General features: G+C 40.6%; 1 protein-coding gene across 1 annotated transcript; it reads right to left on the bottom strand.

Moving 5' to 3' along the window:
• Window positions 1-977: 977 nt before the first annotated feature.
• On the bottom strand, window positions 978-22,022 carry LOC142054427 (uncharacterized). Its single transcript, XM_075086983.1, has 6 exons — window positions 21,199-22,022; window positions 18,825-19,058; window positions 16,838-16,927; window positions 16,084-16,161; window positions 14,224-14,319; window positions 978-2,681 (listed from the first exon to the last, which is right to left on the bottom strand). The coding sequence occupies exons 2-6, from the start codon at window positions 19,008-19,010 to the stop codon at window positions 2,529-2,531; spliced, it is 603 nt and encodes a 200-aa protein (XP_074943084.1). The 5' UTR covers window positions 19,011-19,058; window positions 21,199-22,022; the 3' UTR covers window positions 978-2,528.
• Between the last annotated feature and the right edge of the window lie 204 nt (window positions 22,023-22,226).

The following is a 22,226-nucleotide window of genomic DNA, read 5'->3' as shown; positions in this document are numbered from 1 at the left end:
TTCTTAGCTATCTTTTAACTGATGTGGCAGCTGGGAACGAGGAGAAGCCAGCTCCCCACAGAAAACAAGTGACTGCTCCACAGTCAGGCAGCAGGCTTTTTTAGGCACCTCCCAGCTCAGCAGGCAGGCAGAGCACGGGATATGAGCTGTCATTGACAGACCAACTCCCGTTGCGCCTTTCCACCTCCTGTCTCTGCTCTCTCTTATCAAACACCAAACCTCAAAACAGACATTACTCAGTGCTGATAAGGACACCAGCCTCTGACCTCCACCTCTGCCCCTCTTCTGCAGAACAAAACTGAAATGTAATCACCTGCCCTGGCATTATTTTGCTTAAGCGAAGCCTGAATAAACGTGTATCAGAGGCTTTGACTGACATATTTTGTAGAGTTGCGTGTCCATTTATGAAACTATTTGGGTTCATTTATCAATGTGCGTTCAATTTTTTCCAAAGAGTGTTACCACCATAAGTTTATACCCACAGAAAAATTCCCTGCACTGCAATTTGAAATTTGCCTGAAAAACGAATTCAGTTGAAAAGGACAGGTAAAGATCGAAGTGTTTAAAAGTTACCTGAATGCTGACAGCATTTGGTTAAGAGCACCTAATTTTTATAGCAGATGTTTTGACTTCCAAGACCTAATGAAGAATGTAAAGTACACACCTGTGCGTGAGGAGGAAAAAGAATGAAAATACAGACTTCTCAACAGAACTCCTTTGTTTCACTAACTCTCAACAACAATTTATTCTGCAGCCCAGGGCTGGTTTATAATAGCAGATTGAGTCTACTTTTTCTGCAGTCTAGTAAGATATAATAAAGCAATAATAAACTGTACTTTACTAGCTGGATTGCCAAAATGTTTATGGGTTCTGAGCTTGATGATATTTTTGCAATATGCATTGATCAAACATTAAGTCATTGTGGAAGAACCCTGTTTATTTTTGAGGAAGAAAAGCGATGAGAAGAAAATATTTTTAAATAGCATTTAATTTATAGACATCATTTAGGCTAATTCAAATTGGAATGTTTATGCACATAATACAGTCTTTATTATTAAAGTCATTGCAGATTCTAAAGTAATGATCATTTTGCAAATGAATGAAAATTAGTTTAATATTCCTATTGCTGATGAATTATCTTCAGTTAAAATGCTGATGTACAAGACAATGCAAAAGCCACGGTGGATGCAGTTGAGAGTCAAGCGAAATCTTGATATCATAGTGTTATTGCAAACCTATTTTTTCAAAATATTCTCCCTCTGTGACAGCCATACTCTCCTGCCAACAACCTAACTCCTGGAAACCCAGCTACCAGCATTCATTCAAATCATATACAAACGATCACCTGAGAAATCTTTCAGAATGGGAATAAAAGATGAGGATTTACCAGGTCACTGTGTTGTGTTATACTCTATTTACAGGAAAAGAAACTGTATACACATCATAAAAAACATCAGTGCACACTTTATGCACATGAAAAAAACAGTAATGACATCCCAGTCTAGCAGGACCAGACCCCACCTCTGAGTTAAGGCAGCACCGTGGAACCCCAAATAAAGATCAGTCCCAAAAGGTTCTTCTTAAGCACCTCAAAATGCATTAGAAATCTGAAGAGCAGTGAAGAGAATTAAAGGATTGAACACTCTTGTACAAGAACATCTGTTCCTAAATGCTTACCTCATACATATATATACACACACACACAGATATATACACATACACATCAAATCTGGCATATCACAGTAAGGCAAATTTAAGGTGTTCTGCTTATATGCAAGTTAGGAGAAGAAATAAGAGTCTCAGACAGTTCCTCTAGCATAAGAAATTGCTTCTCAGTTCACTCTTGAGGGGCATGGTTGCTTAAGATGCCTCCTGCATTTAGATCTAATGAAACTAACTTACGGGTCCTGTTCAAATCTGATACCTGTTTGCATATACCCAGAGAAACTGTTCTTTATTACACTAGAATGAAATACAGAATTCCAACAGAAATAACATTTCTCTGTGGGGAAGAAAAAAAAGCACTATTTAAAAGACAGAAAAGGATATTTTATTCTCATAGAAAACAACATTAAAAGGGACAATTCAAAGGAACCTGGGGGTAGACAAAAGGGTGAGCTATACAGACAAAACATAGACACAAGATTTAAAAAAAACCCCAAACTATACAATACAATTGTTTTCAGTGTGTTTCCAACTGGGTAACGCACCTTCTGAATAAAAATCACCTGCTCTTTTCACCACTGCATTTAGGTGCTGTAGGATGCCCTTATAAGTGGCTATTGAAACATGTGGTGACATTCACATGACCCCACCCAGCTCATTTTGTTTCCAGTCCACAGCTTGTGGCTGAAGGAAAGTTCAAGGCAAAGAAATACAAACACAGGTTCTGCTCCCTCAGCTCAAATCCATTCTCCATGTAATGGTTTTCCCTACAAATAAGGCAGAGTGGTTCAAGTACTACATTAAACGTAATGGAACAATGGGAAAGATAACCACCCATGAACACTTTCCAGAAAAGTATTTTATTAGGGAGGATAAAAAGCACTGTTCAGACAGTCCGAATAGGCATGGCCTTCTGCACTGTCGGGCTCCTCGGGCTCAAAGTCATCCGGGTCTGGGGGCAACTGGTCAGTATCTTCGTCGGAAGTGGAAGGGCGCGTGAGGATTATCCGAGGTATCTTCAGCAAGGCGAGAAAGATTGCAGAGAAAAGAGTCAGATCAAGAGCAAGGAAATGTATAAATGGGATATTTTAAAGGTATAGGGGAAGCAGGTGACGAGAAAAACATGCAAGAGATGTAACACTGCAGGGCTTCCTGGCAGGCGAACTGTTCTATGCCAAAAATGGCATTGACAATTAAAGCAAAATTGAGATAAATTGCCTTTCCCTCTCTTTAGCTAATTTAAAAAAAAAAGCCAAAACTTCCATAGCAAAAAAGAAAAAAAATCTTTACAAAACTAAAGACAAGTAAATATAACAAGTATACATCTACTTTTATTTAACTTTCTTATTCATTGAATTCATGCACCTGAAAGCAATAAAGGATTAAGGATCATAAAGCATATAAATTATTGATCTTTGAAAAAATGCATAATTTGGCTTTTTTACTGACAAAATATGGATGTGTAAATTCATTAGTTAATAAATATGCATACATGGATGTGATTCACATCAGTCTTTTGGCCAACAACTTTTGTGTTCTTTGAGAATATATTGTAATGTTTTAAGATTAATTTAAATGCTGCAACTGAGAAAAGAGAAGAATGTCAGGTTCTTTATGTATAGCCAAAGAATGTACCAGTAACGGTTTGTATCAATGAATGGATTATTACAAATTTAACTCTGGTGCACAAAGTCATCCTACTTTTCACTAATTTTCAAAAAAAGTGTAACATCTAATGGAATAGATATAATTATAAGTCGATATATCTAATGAGCAGGTAATATAATAATGTGTACTAAATAAAACGCTCATCTTACCCGTAGTCTAAAAATTCTCAAGAAAGGCAGTATTTCTTATTTATCAGCTACTTTGTTGCATTTCTTCACACTTTATAAGAATGTTTAATGTTGACACCACCCAATTCAACCATTTATATATTATTTCCTTGCTGTACATTATTTGATTTAGGAAATGCCACAAGCGCATAGATGCTTCATGGCTGGTCAGCTAGCCAGCCGGTAGGCTTCTGCATTGAAGTAAAATTAATTACTCCCCAGGCTCCACCGACTGCATTAGCTCCGGCTCCACTGACTATCAGGGGGCCTGGCACCCCCCTGGTCACGGGCAGGCACACTACACGTAGATACCAAAACGCAGGTGTCAGTCTGGAGTTGAATCTCACCCACGATAGCTGTAAACTGATTTTAAAACCAGGTACAAATTTAGTTATATTCCCTGGTGTATTGAACAGCCAATTGTATCTCTTTTTGGTTTTTTTCTTAGACTAAGGACACATTTCTGGAAGCTCTAAATAACCTATATAGACCCTAAGTACTGGCCAAGCTAACAACTCCTGGGAAGATTTGTTTTTGTCATGCACACCTGACAGCATTTATAAGCCTTCCACACACTGGATGTTTCTCTTGGCTCTGCTCATTGCTGAAAGATGTTTCTTTCTTAACGATAGCCAGCTGCTTTGTGCTACAGCAAATGCACATCCTATACGTACAGGTGCTATACTGGGTGATATAGTGAATTCTGCCACCTCAAAAACTAGTGCAGAGATCTATGCCCTATCTGAAGTTCCTGCAGAAATATCCAGCCCCAGGCTTTGCATTTCATTGAGCTGTCTGTTCAAAGCTCAGGGAAGACCTTCCTTTGCGTACTGTGTCACTCAAAAATAGACACAGACACATTTCCCCGAGGCCAGGCATGCATTGCATTAGCAGTATGAAGGAAGAATTGCCAGTACTTCTTCCTTTTGAAGAGCAGCCCTTAGCCATTTGAATGTCAGTTATTGAAATACTCTTTATCAGCGTGGTTTCTACTCCCCAGTGATCCCACTTGCAAAGAATCAAATCTAATTCTCTAAAAAAGCTTTCTCTCAAACATTTCATGACTTCTGGAGCCTGGTTCTTGCATACTATCTTTCAAATATTATGATGGGACTAGGTCTTTCAATCACAAAGTGAATTTAATTGATGAAATGGAAAATAGAAAAAAAAAAATCTAGCTGTTGGTGAGGCACAACCCTAAAAATTTAAACTAATAACATGAAGTTCTTGTGGGTTATTCCACTCTACCAGCACTCCCAAACATACACAGTTTTGATTTGACACACAGGTCCTCTGGAGACATTTTTCTAAAGATACGCGGAAATACTCCTTATTTTAGAGACCATTATTCATCTTAATTATCACCAAAAAATTAGGTGTTTTTTTTCTTTTTAAATTAATTATCTACATCTCAAAGAAACAAATCTGAGATTGGAACAATATTGCTAGAGGAACAAATCCCACAGGATGCTCAGTTCTGGCATGGCACGAATACTCTTTCACATTTTTCCCTATGTTCAATCACTGCAAGCTGTAGTTAAGCTTTCACAACTTTCCTGAAAAATCATCTCATTACCTTGATGAAATACTCTCTCCTATGCCCATGGTCTGAAAGCCTGCACACCTCTAGCACTTGACTTGTGGCGCAGCCTCTGGAGGACATCCCGCCCCAACGGCACCCCCAGTTATGCTCCAGGTTAGATGACCACCTGCCCACAGGTTCATGCTTGTCCAATATGTCCATGATAATTGTATCAACCATTTCCAGGAAATAAGTGGTGTTAGGGGAAGCCTTTCATCTAATCTTTCTGCTGCTGCAGATAAAGTTGGAACCGGCGCCAAATGACCGACCAACTTTCTACAGCAGAGGCTGAACAGCATCTCAGCCCAGAAGTGCTGTGAAGGCTGGAAACCTGTGCTCCTGAGTGGAGAGCTGGCTCAGTTCTGATCTACTACAGCAGTCCCTCTGTATCCTCTCCAGGCAGATGAAAGCCCACACACACACCCACTCACGCTGATTTAGAGGCATTCCGCTCAGCTTCTCTACCAGATCAAATATTCTGGTCCAAGAGCAGCTGAATCCTCTGTGTCTCTGCATTCTGCACATCTCCCTGACCATTCTCCCTCTGAAACCCTACGTGACCCAATACCACTGCTGTCCCCAAACCCACCGCTGCTCCCTTCTCTGTGGCCAACCATTATGCTCTGTGCCCACCTCCCTGCGGGGATGTGGAGGAGCCCTGATTTCCTCATGGCTGAATCATAGGTACCAACGACAAAACAACTCTTGGCTGCGGACTGTGCCACCTACGCAACTGCAAATTGAGAGCAAACCCAATTAAGTAATAGAGTATGCATTTGTACAAGGTCTAATTCAGTGAAAAGAGGCTCAGGCCTCTACTTTCTCTCTCCTAGCATCAGAAATGATCAATTAATCTCCTGTAAAAACAAAGCAACACAAAATGGATGTAAGAAACACACATCATAGTTCTAACCACAGTGGCCTTACCATCTTCACCAAACTATTCCCTAGAAACCCAACACTCCATCACTGCCTACACATTCACCCCACCTCCAGGAAGATCACAATCTAAGCTTTATCAGGTTCCTTTCCTCTTCCAGTTTGTTTTTCAAAAAACAAAGTAACAAAGCTCAACAACTCTACACTCACATTATCTTTTGTTCTGTCCTTTTCTCAAGCCCAGTGCTTCTCTTCCCAGAATCCCAGGGGGATTTTTACCTTTGCTTTCATATTTCCATGCTTATATCTTCACTGACTGCAGCTTCACCCTATTAACAAACAAGCTTTGCTCTTGGAGCTTTACTTTAATATTCATATTTAATGTACATTTCCTTGTGCATCACAACTGAGGAAAGATAGGAGAACGGATTTCATGTGAAAAAAAGTGTTGCAGGAAAGACGAAACAAACTATTTCCACTGCCGTTACAGGCAGGGCAAGACAGAGACATTTAGGATGGAAACAAGGAAAACCTTTCCAGCATGGGCAGCTGAGCTTGAGTTGCTTGCCTAAGGCATGTGGGAAGGTGTGGAATTTCCATCTTCTACCAGTAACTCTTCTGAAGAGGCTGATCCTGGTGTAGGAGGACTGATTATCTAGGATTCTGTGTTGTTCCATTGTTTCCCTCCACTAGTTTTTACTGAATAGTGTCTGAACTTGTTCAAAATATTTCTGCTGAAATCACAAAATCCTCCTACTCACTTTCCATCATCATGCACTCATTATTAAAATAATACCTGAAATACTAGTCAATCCCAAACTATCAAAATATGCAGAATACTTTTTCCAGAAAAATGTATGAATAGTCATTTGAAATAGGCTACTGTTTTCCTTTTTTTCTCCTGAAATTATATTTTCAGTGCCTAAAAAGTAAACTTCACAAAGGACACATCCTATACCAAAACCAGTATCTTCACTATGTGAATTTCTTTCACTACCTTGTTTGTGTCCAACACTTTTTCAACATAAACACTAAGACTTTGGACACTAAAAACATTAATGAAAAAACTTCATTTTTGTTTAAATCAGGCATAGCTAAAAATCAAATTATTTCAGACACTCTCATTTAATGGAATTACCACCCTCCATTGAAAGGTGGAGTCCTTCAACTGAAGCACAGACATGGGTTGTCTGCGCACTCCTACTCCACTGCAGGAAGTGGTAAAACAAACCTGTCTAAATATCCTGCAGCATTTCAACTGCGGTGTTGGCTGCAAGAATTCTTTCATATTGAAACAGAGTAGGAACAAACCTACAACTAGCTATGATGCTTCAGTTGAAAGCATCTCCTTAAAGCATGATAAATGAGATGTCCTGCCAACAGGTTAACATCCAATAATTTTTAACTTCCAATTGTGCACATATGCTTTCCATTTCCACTTCTAATAAAAATGTTTGTCCAGAAGGTTGCAGAGCAGTCCATAAATGACAGTTCATTATGTCTTTTTATAACCTTTTCAAAACTAAAACCAAACAGAACAAACCCCATAATCTTTTTTCTCTTTTATAAGCCTTCCCCTTCCCCTGACCTCCCCCCTCAGAGGTCCACACTCCAATCTAAGCAGAAGAAGAGAGTTCTCAAGGCAAGAGTCACAGTTAATGCCAGAGCTTCACATGGAAGGCGTAACCAGCAGCGACAGGGCAAAGCACAGCTGAGAGCAAGGCCAGCTGATGGGGAGAAAGGCTACGCATCAGAAGGTGATACAACACATGAAAAGCTCAAGTTTGAAAGAACAGGGGCAAGGGAAAAGGATTTAGATTGGCCTTTTAGAAGAAAACCAGACATACTTTTAACCCTACTTCAAACAGATCGCTTTCTAAAGAAAACATTGCCCAGCTAGAAAATACCTCTAATAGGGAAGCCTGCCTAGTTCAACTCCATATATCTAAATAGTAAGTATTTTTGAAATTTGACTTACACGCTGATCTTCGTTGGTACCAGTGCTGAGGCTGGTACCCTTCAGCTGGTGGAAATGGGAAAATAATCTACCCAGCTGAGAGCTTTTGCAGTGTTTTGCATAAACCTCCAGTTGCATAAACCTCCAGAATGAGGTTAAGATTTCGTACTTAATTTTACCTTTTTTATCATCATTGGTGATGGCAGCAGGATTTTAGACTTGAACAACAGGAAATTCAGACTTCTAGCTAAACAATGAAAATATGCCTTTACTAGATGCAAAATGTTGCATTTGATAATGACTGTATGCATAGAAGAAACTGTCTAAATCAAATTTGAAGTGAAGGAGGGCATTTAGTCATTCCTAAAAAAATGTTACACAGCTGGATTTTTAAATGCCAGTATTAAAAAGAAGATCCCAAAAATGCATCCAACAAGAACAGCAGAGAATGGGCTGATCAACTGCTGGACGGTTCAGACCAAACTGGCACCTGGTGGGTTTTTTTAATGAAAGCGATGCTATGTTTTGCTCCCAAAGACAGAGACAACATAAAAGCAACCTTCTCCCCAAAAGAAAACGTACAGGAAATACAAGTTAAAGAGGGAGAAAGATATCTAATTAATGCGTTATGAATTTATTACCCACAAGCAATCTCACTGCCAGGCAGAAGTGGCATGGTAGGCAGGGAGCAGCGGGGAAGGTGGCTGGGGCAAGGGGGACACAACAAAAACCACCTAATGCACAGCAGCATGTATGAAAGTATGAATTTGCAAACCCCATCTAGGCATTCAACATAGCTTCCCTTTTACAGCATGTTATCAGGAACATTTTAACCAGCATGTTTTATGGTGCACCCTCAACGCTCCTGGTCTCAGAAAACCCTGGCTGCATCCCTTTTCGCAGCATGTTACAGTGCTATTTCATTGCTTTCAAGGCCTGTGGCCAAACCTCAAAAACTGTGAAGTCAGACAGAGATATATAAACCTTTCCTGCACCCTGGGGAAGACAAATCTTTGGTCAGGCATGGATGAAGTGCCTCGTTACGCTGGGCAGCAGAAGACCTCTGCACAAGCAAAGCAGGGTGGCCCATGCTCAGGGAGCAGCCAGCTTGTGACAGCTCCTCTTGTTGCTCAGGGTTGGAACAGGGCAGCACATAATTCAGCTCATCCTTATGCCTGGAGCAGCCACGCTGCCTCTGAGCACTGCCAAAGACTTGTGCCTGAGCTGGCGCTGTGTTTCTGAACACACTGCCTTGGTTTTGCGTGCAGCAGCCTGGTGAGGGCCCTGAGTGGGGGCTACCTCACCAGCCTGTCCCTCTGCCCCAGGCTTGTTGCTCTTCCCACACGGTGCTTGGTGATTTGCTCTGAAATCTAATTCAAGTCAGTGTGATTTTCTGGAAGTTCAATGCACCAGACAACTGCTGCTCCACGTGCACTTAAATGAAAATCTGTGTATCATGTTCCAGTGTCAGGGAAGTCACTGTCCAGTGGTACATTAGACGATGAAAAAATGAAGCAAGGACAATTTTCATAAGCAGTTTGAATAATATAAAAGCCTTTTGTGTCCGACAGCATTGCAGGTATGACGCGATGGACATTGATCTTTCATTTTTGTCTGCTGTGAAATGCGATAGTGAGTTTGACTGAACTCTACCTTCTTTGCCTTGTGCATTGCACCTGAGGGGCACTAAACTGTCAGATAGGAAGAGCAGAAAGGAGCTTCACTCTAAATATGATATACCCACTAGGAGACAGACAAAACATTCAAGGTGTTCTCTTGCTATCCCAATAGGAAGTGGAGAAAATACCGAGTTTTAAACCTGGCCTCTAAAAGATATCAATCTCCAGAAAATCCCCACAGAGGAAACTTTAGTTGTCCTCTTCTATAGTGCTTCTCTGACCTAAGTGTTCTACTGGTTTTGCTTTTAAAATTGAAAAAACTAAGACAATGACTAAAGAAACAAGTTCTATTATGTTTAAGTTGTACGATTACGATTTTCTGACATGGCTAGAACTAACCTGCTCAGAGGAATAAAGAAAGGGTTTGATACTTCGATTTCTGAAGATTTTTAACTGGTATAAATGCATCAAGATTTTCTCCTGAAAAGCCTGTACTAGCTGGAAATGAAGACAGATCTGCTGTGATGCTCATCCATGTAAGCTTTCTCATGACTTGCATCTAAACAGTGTCAGAGAAAGGCAGAAACCCAGCAACCTACGTATTGTGGGAACGCGGTAGTGACTTTCTGCAGGCACTGGAGCATTTCACTTCGATATAGATTACAGGTTCTAGTACACCAAAGTTGTCTGTTTTCTCACCATATTTAGGAACATTTGGTATCTCTGCATTTTTAACAAAGCAATCAAATCATTTGGCTTTTTTAGCTTGAAAAAGTTCATATTTTTCCAATTCTTTTACACAACCATTTTTAATTGATAACTCTTAAACTTCCTTGAAAATCCTCGATGTATTTAATGCTTGTACACCCGGTAAACTATATGAAAAAAATCTAATTGAGAAAATTCCCAGAGCAAAGGCATAAAATTAAAGAAAATAATATGGTAAGAGTTAAAGTGAAATACTAGATATAAAATCTCTTAAACATTTTAATTACAAAGTATCTAATATTCTTATGATGTTGATAGATAGCCCCAAAAATAGATCAAAGGCGACAACATGATGATGCACGTCATGAAGTGGTAAGAGATGCTGAAACCTGTCAACGCTTTCCATTCATTCAGACAAAATCCACTGGGAATTTCAGTCAGAGCTTGAATGAAAGCATTTTTGATGGAGAAAGATTTTGCAGAGTTGGTTCTATGTTTGAGAGGACGAGTAGGAAATAAGGAGCAGAGGACACAAAAATAGAGAACTGGAAATAAAGATTCCAGAATCCAAGTTAAAGTTCCTTCTGTTAAAGTCAGCATGGGGCACTATTGGCAATGTTTGTATCCCTGGTTTGGTTCCCCCCCCCCCCCCGTAGTTAGACATGCAATATTTTACACACAGTCTGCATGTAGATAGCCATTATCATTTGTGGTTCTAATCTGTTATATTTTGATGCACGTCTTTACATACATACCCTTATTTTAAGGTTAAAATTTTAACCTTACAAATCCAAAGACTTGGTTTAAGTTCAATTAAAATATTTTTGTTTTGATATAGAGGTATTAAACACAGTAGAATAAACAGATTCCATATTTTTGAGGTGCCATCAGCATAACTGAGACAAGTCTATCAAATACGGTATGTAAAAAAAAGTATCTAAATGTAATTAAAATTCCGGGGCTTCCACATTTCAAGAAAATACTCAATCATAATTAAAACCAAGGATAATTCTCATTTTTTCCTTTGCAAAACAATGACTCAGTGAAAGAACTTTTCATTGTTTGTCCATTTAGCTACTGGTCATTCACACTTTTATGAAATCTTAAAGCTGGCACAAAGTGTGTGAAATTGAGTTTGGCTGGATGAGTTAAGAATCCAAATGAGCCTTATAGAAGAAGTTAGAGTAACCAGGCCCATGGATAACAGGGAGGAAACCTGAATCTGGCAGCAGCATCGCCCTTTGTAATGTCAGAGCACCAGGCTTGGAGACAGGATGGGCAATGGCAAGAGATGGCTAGAGGGCTATGGCTAGCAAGTAAGAGACAAATATTATCACAGAGAGCATATGCAAAGAGGATGTTTATTAAAAATCAATAAAAATAAATAGATGAAGACAAGAGTCTCTGCTGGAGGGAAGGAAGCAGTGATGACATGGAAGAGAGGGAGAAGGAAGACGGGCACCACCCAGCACATAATTCAGCTTTTGCAGGAAGAATAATAGAAGCCTTTGGCTTCTTTGCTACCATGCTTCTCTCCTCCCCTCCCTTGATGCAGATGCACCCACCTTCTCTTGAAACCCAGTCAGAAATACGAAAGAAACAAACCTTCCTAGATTCCTAGCAAAGAAGATTCTGCATTAAAGTCCTACAGCCATGTGCTTATCTGAACGTGCAAAGCACATCCTCCATAAGAAGCCAGGCTGTAAACATTTTTCAGATAAGACTTACTGGGGAATAAAAGGAACTTCACCAGAGTAAACCCAGAGTGAGAGCAGATGAGATACTGACCAGTTCCTGAGTCAGCAGGATACTCCTAAAAAGCCCAGAATCCCTAAGACTGATGAATGCCACTCCAGGTTAAAGGCAGTAACATACATAATTTGCTACAGCACAAGATTTTAAGTGTCGTGGTTTAGCCGGCAGCTCAGCCCCACGCAGCCGCTCGCTCACTCCCCACCGGTAGATGGGGGAGAGAATCAGAAGGGTAACGCTCGTGGGTTGGGATAAGAACAGTTTAATAACTAAAATTAAAAGAAACAACACCAGAAATGCAATGTAAAGGAGAACAACGAGAGGCGCAAAGCCCCGGGGGAGGGGGGAAGGGAGGGGAGAGGGGGAACGAACCGCCGGAACAAACCGCACGCGCCGCAGCCGCTCCCGCCCGCCGGCGCCGCGCCGCTCCCGAGCCGCAACTGCCCCCCCTTCATATACTGGTCATGGTGTCACGTGGTATGGGATGAACCTGCCATTGGCCAGTCGGGGTCAGCCGCCCCCGCCATGGCTCCGCCCCCCCAGCCCCCCCCCCGCCACGCGGCAGAGCGCGGGAAGCTGGAAAGGCAGCCGACCCCCACAGTGAGGAGAATTAACCCCTTCTCAGCCAAAACTAGCACAAAAAGAAACAAAACCAGAAATGCAAATGTTTCTCCACAAAGAACTTGCACATTGGGTACTTTTGACACTTGGAACATATTCAGCCAGTTGCCACCCTCTGTGCACCATGCTCTAAATTAAGTAGCTTGTCTAATCTGTCTAATCTAAAGTAAATCTAACCTGCCTCCTCCTCCCCTTGCAGATGAAGAACTTTTAAGGGAGGCATTATTTTCCAAGAGGCATACAGCATAAAAAAATGGCAATTTCCTCTTTTTGGCTGAAAACACTAAAAGTCAGAAACTACTGCAACAGATCCAGACCATTAGCAATGTATGCATCAACCCTTTCAACAGTGGTTCTTCTCACGGAAGCCTCATGCTTCCTGCAATGCAGGTTAAGACCGTAAGAAACAGCTATCAAGTAGAGCTGGACCAAAAAAAAACCTGATGGAAGTATTTTTCAACTGGAAAATAAAACTGGTGTAAATGTTTCACAGAATGATGTTGGAGACCAGAAGCCTCAAATTAAGTTTCTTGAAGCAACTGAATAGAAAATAAAACCTTTGTTAGTCCATCTCATAGACAAAAGCTGCAGCTCAACACTTCTTAAATAATAATCCACATAGGAAACCAGATTTGCATGGTCTATTTGCTTATTTTTCAGTCAACTAACAAATATGTGTGTTTTAAAAAGTGAATGGTTAATAAAAACTGAATGTGGTCTTTGATTACTGACTTTTATATAGTAGATGAACTTTCATTTTTTTGCCATTAGCTGGGTTGTGAATGGTATTCCTGGAAAAAAAAAGGATAGAAAAGGACTGGAAGAACAGGAATCAAACAAAGTGCTCCTCTGGCATTTGCTGTAGGAGAAACAGTTGTTGCTTCCTGGTACTTCAGGCTTAATACAAGTAAGATGCTTTTTGACCTTAACCATTCAGATACCTTGATCTTATTACATCTTCCTAGCCATAATTTCAGGTATGCAGGCAGATGACCATGATTGGGGTAGGTCTTCAGAGAGTTGTATGTTTTAGAGAAGTTCACAAAAGTGGATCAGATTTCTAAAAGCAACCCTGCGGGCTCAGCCATTTCCTTCTGCGACATGTGTGGTAGGCTTAATCTCATCTGACATCAGTCACCTAAAATATGGGCATGCAGTCTTAGCCTGTCATGCAATTCCCCCCTCGAGTCAAAAGATAAAAATGGTCACCTCCAGGTAGCAGCTCAACCTCTCTCTCCTAAAAGAGGCACCCTGGAGACGTTGCTCCTTCCATTAGCTAGAGAGGGACAGACAACAGAATAAACACTTAAGCTGGAGGGAGTGGACACCACACTTAAAGCTGCCAAAACAGAGTGCTTCAAAAACTGTGGTCTGCTATGCTGGTGCTTATCCAGTAGCTGAGCTCCTCCAGAAGCCACGTCCCAGCTGCAGTGACAGCCAAATAAACACATGGTGGGGTCACTGATCTTTGGTACGTGTTCTCCTCCTACGCAGCCACTCACAAGTTTTGTGCCAGTCTTTACCATCTTTACTAGCATTAATGAGAGACAACACCAAGTACTGAGCTAGGAATGATTTGTTACTCACTGGGACCATCTTACTTACTGTTATGACATGGTTTACTGTCGGGAAGCGGCTGCCCTTGGATGAAGTTTCAGTAGGGTCAGAATCAAGGGCGTCAGGTTCTGAAACGAGGGATGCCTTTAAAAATAAAGCAGCAGAAATGCATGTTTTTATTCTGAACGTTGTTCAAGAAGAGCAATTCCCTCCCTCTCAGGTTAGTATACAAATGCCTGGCCCCATCATTAAGTACTGTTGCAAAACAAAAGCAAATAAAATTGCAGTTCTTGCAATTCCCCATTTTTTATGAACACACTGTATATTTGAACTGTTGAAATGGTCAGCTCAAGAATAAGAAGTTGTAACAGACAGTATCAAGAGAAAAATGCTGGTTATTTGTACACAGATTAGTCCTGTGGTCAAATCATTAGGACTCCTACAGCACACGATTCATTAATTCCTTCTCATCTCCCACACATACAAAAAGCACTGATTTTTTTTCTGCATTCTTTAAATAGATGAATGATTCTGCCATCTTGTGGGAGACAGACACACATAACTATTTGTAGGATAACGACAGCAGGACAGAACAGGACAGAACAGAAATGTCTTCTCTTTTTCACTTGTTTCACTATTCATTAAAGGAACAAACATCAGTAGCTAGTATATTTCAAATAGCCCCAAAAATAAGAGTAAATTATAGCCTCATGGAGGAACCTGTGCAAAGTGATTGATTTTTAAGATACTGACTTTACCAGAAATTCTGCTCAGAAGTTAAAGGTACAGCAACTAAAAATCATGGGGTTTTTCCCAATGGTCTCATAATGTGAAGTATGTAAATAATTATTGAAATTCTTTCACATCTGTTAAAATACAAAAATTAGATAAGGATAATCCTTTCATAAAAGGAAAAAGGTAAAATGATACAAAATTTTCTCTGTAATTAACCTTTTAAAAATGTTAAACTAACTTCCATATGTGGATTGTGGGACACAGTCCTCTATTAATAAGTCTACAGCATAGTTTTACAAAATTAGTAGATTAATTTATCATTAATTTGTCTTTGGCTGATATAGATTGTATCCTTATTCCTGGCAATTTAATAGACATACAACATTGCTTGCTCTATCCTACCTTAATTCAACAAGGAGTATGCTGGAGTAAAAACTATTAATTGAAGCAAGTATAAATGACAGTTCAAGAGAACAAGAGCTGAAAAAAATTATGGACCAGTTTCACCTCAAAGTAATTTTGTTGACGCTCTCCTCCCACTCTACCTTTCTCAACAGGTAGAAACCAAACAATAGGTCAAAATATATATAACAAAACTGTTCATGACCACCACTGCTCCTGGGAAACCCTGAAGCTCAAGAGAGTGTCTTCTGCTAGGAAAGATGAGGCTTGAGGTGGAGCAGCCTGAGAATCACATTCATCCCTTGGCACTTGGCACTGTAAGCCTCCAACAGGGGAGCTACTTTGAGCTGTTCTCTCCCAACCAAAAATTACCTCGGAGAACCAAGCTCATCTAGTTTACATTTCTTTGTAACAACTGCAATGATCTAGTAAATCTAATACAATGTCATAGGAAAGCTTCTTGGACCAAGTACAACCACATCTGTGCTTATATAACTGCTTACTAAGACCATTATTTTCCTTTACAAATCAGCCATTTCAGTGAATAATATTTTGTTAAGCACTTTGAACATAAAGATCTGAAAACCAGAATATAATAAGAAGGAATACAACAATTAAACATCATTATCATTTCTTTATAATGTAGTTTAGTAAGTATCTGAAGAGCTAAGGCAAGCCTAGATCTAGATCTCAAATTCCCCAATCCTGAGTGATTTGATTTAAACGTAACTACACTAGAACGCACTCCACGTTGACAAACAACCCATCTACCTCTGTCAGTCTGTCTCCTGCTTGTACCCCAGCCAAGTCTGCTGGACCATCTTTTGGCAGCCGTGCAATCAGGATCCCCTGGTGACACAAAAGAGAGGTTTCAGACCTGACAGGGTTTCTTCCATTGTTCTTATATATAAAAGCAAAAGGGAAGTAATTAATGTTCAAGACTTGTTGTTCTGCTGCCTCTATTAAAGTAAAAACTAAATGTCTTAGCACATTAGCAAGAAAATAAAAGCCTCCATGGCTGACACATACAACGATGAACAAAAGTTATTAATTGTTTACACTGTGCCATGGGAGACAGACTGGGAAACAAAGATTTATTTAAATGATAATTAAGTGAGATGATGTGTGAAATCCTTCTCTCAAATCAAGTTAGCTCCTGGGAATGAGCAAATGGGATGGGAGAGGCATGTGGATCCCTAAGGGAGTGGCCCCATATTGAGGTAGAAAGCAGAAACTAGCCAACAGTGTTTCAGCCATCAGGTTGTCTTTGGAAAATCATTGGTTTACATCAGGTTTTCTCTCCCAGATCATCTCTCCAAGAGCTTCCCCATCAAAATCTACTACCGGCTTCTACTCTGGGAAATAAGTTACCCACATTTACTCGTGTTAGCTTTATTATGAAAGACAGTGATGTTACATTGAGGACGACCTCAGAAAGAAAACAACAAAACACAATAGCTTCAAAGAACTGCTCATCAGTTTCATTCTAATGATTACTAGATAAATTCTGAGTAATGAAATGCACCTCATCATTGTCTTTATATGGAGATGAGCCCTTTCCACCAGCAATGCTAATACCAAGACTCCCCATTTGACTGCACACAGTAATGGTTATCTGGAAAAGAATTATAATGGATAAGTGGCCTGATTAATCAGAAACATTGCCTATTAATTACATGAGCAATGAAAATCTAACTCCCGCTCCGAACACCAGAAGATTTGCCCCTGTAGAGGTCAGCCCAGAGAAAAATGGTACTATGCTTCAACACTGGCACATGCAAGACTAGTCTTTACTCTTCAATAACACCAAGAATGCATTATTTCTCCAGGTTTGAGAGTCATGCCAAAACCTTATCAGGCTGTTTATAAGGCTGCTGACCAAACCAGTTTCATAAAACCCACCAATTTACTGAGCATTCATGATGGCAACAACATCATAACACAGGAGTGAAAAGTAAATATTTTTTTGATAAGTTTACAAAAAAAACCTTTGCTTTGGAACCTCATCTACAGTCTGACTTGCTTACTCTCAACCCTTTTGAGAACAGGTAACTGAATTTGAGCACTATTACAGTAATTTTCTTTTCTTTAAAAATGCCTTCTGTACGTATGTGTTAATTCTATCAAAAGATTTGACAGTACTCTAACCATTGACTTAAAAGTAAGAATATCAGGAAGCTTTTAAAAAAGCAGCATAAAATGTAATTTTTCTAGTCTATTCTGCTAGTATCAGCAAAAATTTAGTACAAAATCTTAGATCATTTTTCGAATGTACAGAATTCACAGCAAAGGCCAAATAAAATCAGTTTCAAGTTCCACAGCTTACATTTAAGAATTATATCCCCCAGTTGTTGGTTTGGGGTTTTTTTTGTTAGTATATAATATGCTTCATAGTAAATAATAAATTGCTAATTGCTAAAACAACAGTCACATTAGATTTAAAGAACACCTTGCCATAGTGTAGTGGAATCTGCAAACTGCATTTCACCTTATCACATTAGCAAAATGCTCTTACTTTCATTGACTTGTTTCATATCTCTAAGACAATTCAGGCTTGAAAAACTTGTTATATTCTGTAATTAAGAATATTTCAACACAGCTGCATTCATTTGTTACATCTAACAAATGTATGCAGTTACTCTTGCACGTATAACATACTCATCTGAAACTCCTAAATCCTAAAAAGGTATGAAAATACCCTATCGGTCAAAAGAAAACCACTCTGCCAAATGTTGCTCAAGACTTTGCATTACCCGCACGCTTGAGACCTCACAAGCCTGCAATCACCAGCAATGCTTTGGTGACAAGTCCCAGCACAGGTACCACACCAGCCAGGCTGCCTTCCCTGGTGCTGCATCCCATGATGCCGGGGATGCAGCCCAATTCTACATCTCCCACCCCATGGGCTGTCAGCAGAGGTATGACCTGTACTGGGCCACCCCTAGGAGCCAATGCATAAAGCACATTTCCTCCTTATGTGCTCCAAAGCATGCCAAGACAGGCTATACCCACTGAGTTCAGAGTATAGCCTTCTCCATAAACTTTAGCCCAAATCTTACAGTTCTCACTGATAAATTTTCACTAGAACATTCCCATCCCTTTTCACGGGATGGGGGCTTTCTCATGCCGGGTGGGTAAAGCTACGCCAGTGCTCCTAAACCACAGACTAAGTGAAGACTTAGCCATGTGCTCACCTGCGCACACCCTTGGCTTGACCTTACAATACCAAAGCTAGATACATAAAATGAGAGAGTATTGAACAGCTACAAAGAAAGTATTTATTTTTTTTAATGGAAAATTCTTTTTCCGTATAAGCCAGTGGGAGCAAGGACAAACCTCAGCTTACGCTCTGTGAAAGAAGCCTCATGACATTTACCATGCAACATCCCCACTTTGCATCTTTTATGAACTTCCTCCCACAAGAAGCAGACTTCCCCATGGACATGCAGACTTCCCCACAGACACACAGAGCCTCCCCATCAGCAAGCCCAGCCCATGCAGCAGTTCAATACCTTCAGTGGGGGCTGCGGTGCATCCAACCTCAGATCCTCCGGGATCCAGCCGCTCTCGCCAGGGAAGCTGCCCGCTGCCGAGACGGGTGGCTGCACCTTAGCATTAGTCCCTGGAAGAGCCTTCCCTTTCATTGCCAACTTGTGCTTTTCTTGAAGAGCTGCTCTGGTATTTTTTTGCTCTCTCATGCTATCATTGGTATCAAAAAGGCTGCCAGAAAATTTGGAAATCGGTTCCTGGGGGTTAAAGATAAAAAAGGTAAACATGGCGACAGCAAGGAGAATACCTATCTGACACACAGACCCTACCCATGGTAAATTAGATTTGTAACTCTCTATCATATTGCTGTACGTTAGGAATTGTTTCACTGAAGACAAAATTGCAACTTTAAAGCAAATGTGCAAGTATCTTTCTTTTACCATTATTTCTCTGGATATGGTTTTCCCGCAACATGGGGGTAGAAACTGTGGGAACAGAGGACTGGGATTCATACAGCCTTTCTCTGGATCCCCTGGCACACACAAGCACATATAGCACACATATAACCAACTAAATCTTGCAATACCCTATGAAAGGAATGGAGTATGAGAACAAGACTATTTTGGGCAGCCTCTGGCAGCTCAGTAGCACTGAATCTTCTGTCCCAGGGCAAGAAATCACACACGAGGCAAAGGAAAGGGCTTTCCATACAGAAAACAACATATCTTATAGTTCCTCAAGGCTCACGTTCTGTTTTTAGGAGCACAGGTGTGAGAGGAAAAGCAAGCCCCTACCTTGCATCTACATCTCCAAGAGATTTTAAGTAATTGGATTGACTTTATTTAGCTGCAAATGGCAGCGATCGGAGACCTGCAAACTTAGTGATTTAGGGGTCCGCTGGAAGTGGACCCTCAGAGGTGAGGCATCCCAAAGCCTGCTTTGAAGCCTGGCTCTAGGCTGTACCTACTCCAAGATCCAGTGAGGAACTGACACTGTCACCCTATACTTAAGCTAAACCACAAGGGCTTGAAAAGAGAAATATACAATTAAAACACATCCACTGAACAATTAAAGCTTCAGACAAGTTTGACTGCAAAACACAATCATGTTTTCCAGTTAATCAGTTATGCTTGGCAAAGTGGTTAACTGAAATTCAGCCATGATGTCCGAATTCTGATTTTGCTGGTTTTTGCTCTTTAATTTGACAGGTAAGGTTGAATCAGATCTTCATATTACCATAAATCTTTTGTCTTCTGTTGGCAATAAAATGATGCAGCAAACAAAGGTCAACACCTTTGAAAATAAACCCTATAAATGTCTTTCTAAGCTTGGAAGTTTACACCAGAAATAAAAAGCAGTGTCATTACCACAAAGAGCTGTGCAGAAACCCCACTGGACACTTTATTTTTCAATCTATGTCGGAGATTTCCCACAACCTCTTTTTGTTTGGGATGGAAAGAAGCATTACCAACCCCAGGGAGAACAAGCAAGGCATGATTGCTATTTTCACTTATCATTAAAAGGGAATTTGTTTAGCTTTAACTCACATAAAACATTCATTATCTTTCTTCTCTTGAGAGCAATTCCTCTTTAATGGCACCAGGCTGACTAACCTGGACCCATCGGCAGTGCTGGGGTGCCATGGGTGCTGGGGAGAAAGGCCAGGAGCAGGAGCTGGGAGTGGGGGCTGGAGGAGAGGGCACACCAGCAGCAGTCAAGGGCTAAGAAGGGAACAGAGGTCCTGGCAGAGGAGCAAGAGCCCCAATTCCTCCCTCAACTCCGAACAAACAGCTGGAGGAAAGACTGGTGAGCAATGACCTGAAAGGGAAAGGCTGCGAGAGTGCAAACACAACCTCCTTTTTCTAGGCTATGACCCAGAAGACAGCCAAGCTGCCTTCTGGGCACAGGCTAGAGAAACCACAGCATCAAGGGTTCCCCAGATGTCAGCATCCTGCAAGAGCACTACCCAGAACGAAACATGCAGTGGAGTAACACTGCAACCTCACTTTTCTACCATCCAGTCCTTGGGAGACACTGAGCTTCAAGTACTGCTAACAACCTGCTTATCTGAAAGAGAAGGAGCCATGTTGGTAACTGGGGATATAAGTAGGGGTAAAATAAAAAGTATATTATCTCATCATTGCTCAGGTTACTCATTTTAACCTGCAAGTTGCGCTGTACTGTTGGGGGTGGATGGATTGTTTTGATTGCAAGCAAAGTAAAAGAATAAAACACTGGACATGATTCTGTACTCTCTGCACAAACAAGAATGTGAAAGTACAGGCAGCGCAGCCTCCCACTAACCCAAAGTGCTTGGTAGCGTAGCACTGCAAGCAGACTGCAGTTTCTTGACGGACACACAACATTGTCCCTCCTGACTTCAAGGAGGCTACCTACATCATCAGGATCCTCCAGTTCTTCTGCTTCTTGCTCGGGACTGAACCTTCCTTCCCTCCATTTTCCATTAGCAGAGCTGAATTTGTACAGGTTACCACCAGGAAAACTTTCCTTTCCTTTCAATGAGGCCCAGCGAGAGCCCTGGGAGCTCCAGTTACGGCCACTGTACAGTTTAGGAGACTTGGGAAGCCACTTAATAGAGTCCTGAGAGGAAGATGACAAAAAAAAAACAGGCAATTAATAGATTTTAAGAAAGTGATTGAGTTATGTACATGCAGAAATTGTCTGGCAAGTTCTGCAAGGTATTTTAGTGTCTTGTAAATACTGGGTTTTCCCCTTTTACCTTGAGAGGTACCTCCAGTCCCAGAGAGACACTTTGCCAGTTAATGGGCAATATTGGTGATACAAAGAGCAAGCAAAGGCTGCTGAAATTAGTGGAAGCCTTCAGGGACTTACATGAGCCTGGAATCAAGCCCACCTTCAGCATCGTAAAGAAGAATTAATGATCAACAACAGTCTTCAATAATTTATACTCTGTACTATTAAGAAAACAAACAAGAGTACTTAGACCTTTAGTGATCATCTCATCTCACGACCTGAGTCAAAAAAAACATATCAAGTCACCCTCCTCTTTTCATTATTCATTAAATAAAAGGTTCAATTTGTTGAATGGTCCCAATAGAAAGTACAATACTAAATTGATCTTTCAAGGTTTGATGATTTTCAAAGAGATTATAGTCCAGTTTTCCCAAAACATCCATTACTTACATCCCAAACCACCACCTCTCTTCTTCATGCACAGCAGTTCATACATGACAAGTCCTGTCAAGGTTGTCTATACACCTTAATGTCATGGAACTTCAGAAATCATTTTTCAAAGTACCCTTTATCTTTCTTTTAAACTTGATTTTAATCTCACCTTTAAATTTTCTTATGGTGATACAAATCCAATGGCAGAAAGCAGCCTGACACCATATAAATAGATACATTAACGCACATGCTCCAACAAGGCAAAGAGACAGAGAACA

Source organism: Phalacrocorax aristotelis, chromosome 3 (assembly GCF_949628215.1).
Source record: "Phalacrocorax aristotelis chromosome 3, bGulAri2.1, whole genome shotgun sequence".
Classification (NCBI taxonomy): Eukaryota; Metazoa; Chordata; class Aves; order Suliformes; family Phalacrocoracidae; genus Phalacrocorax; species Phalacrocorax aristotelis.
This window is presented reverse-complemented; position numbering and strand designations above follow the sequence as displayed.

Excerpts from the sequence above, each read along its gene's own strand:
- LOC142054427 (XM_075086983.1), bottom strand. The coding sequence starts at position 19,010 with ATGAGAGAGCAAAAAAATACCAGAGCAGCTCTTCAAGAAAAGCACAAG. Across the intron at positions 16,928-18,824 it reads CACCGCAGCCCCCACTGAAG|ATAACCATTACTGTGTGCAG; the intron begins GTATTGAACTGC and ends ATTCTTTTCCAG. Across the intron at positions 16,162-16,837 it reads CATATAAAGACAATGATGAG|GGGATCCTGATTGCACGGCT; the intron begins GTGCATTTCATT and ends TTGTGTCACCAG.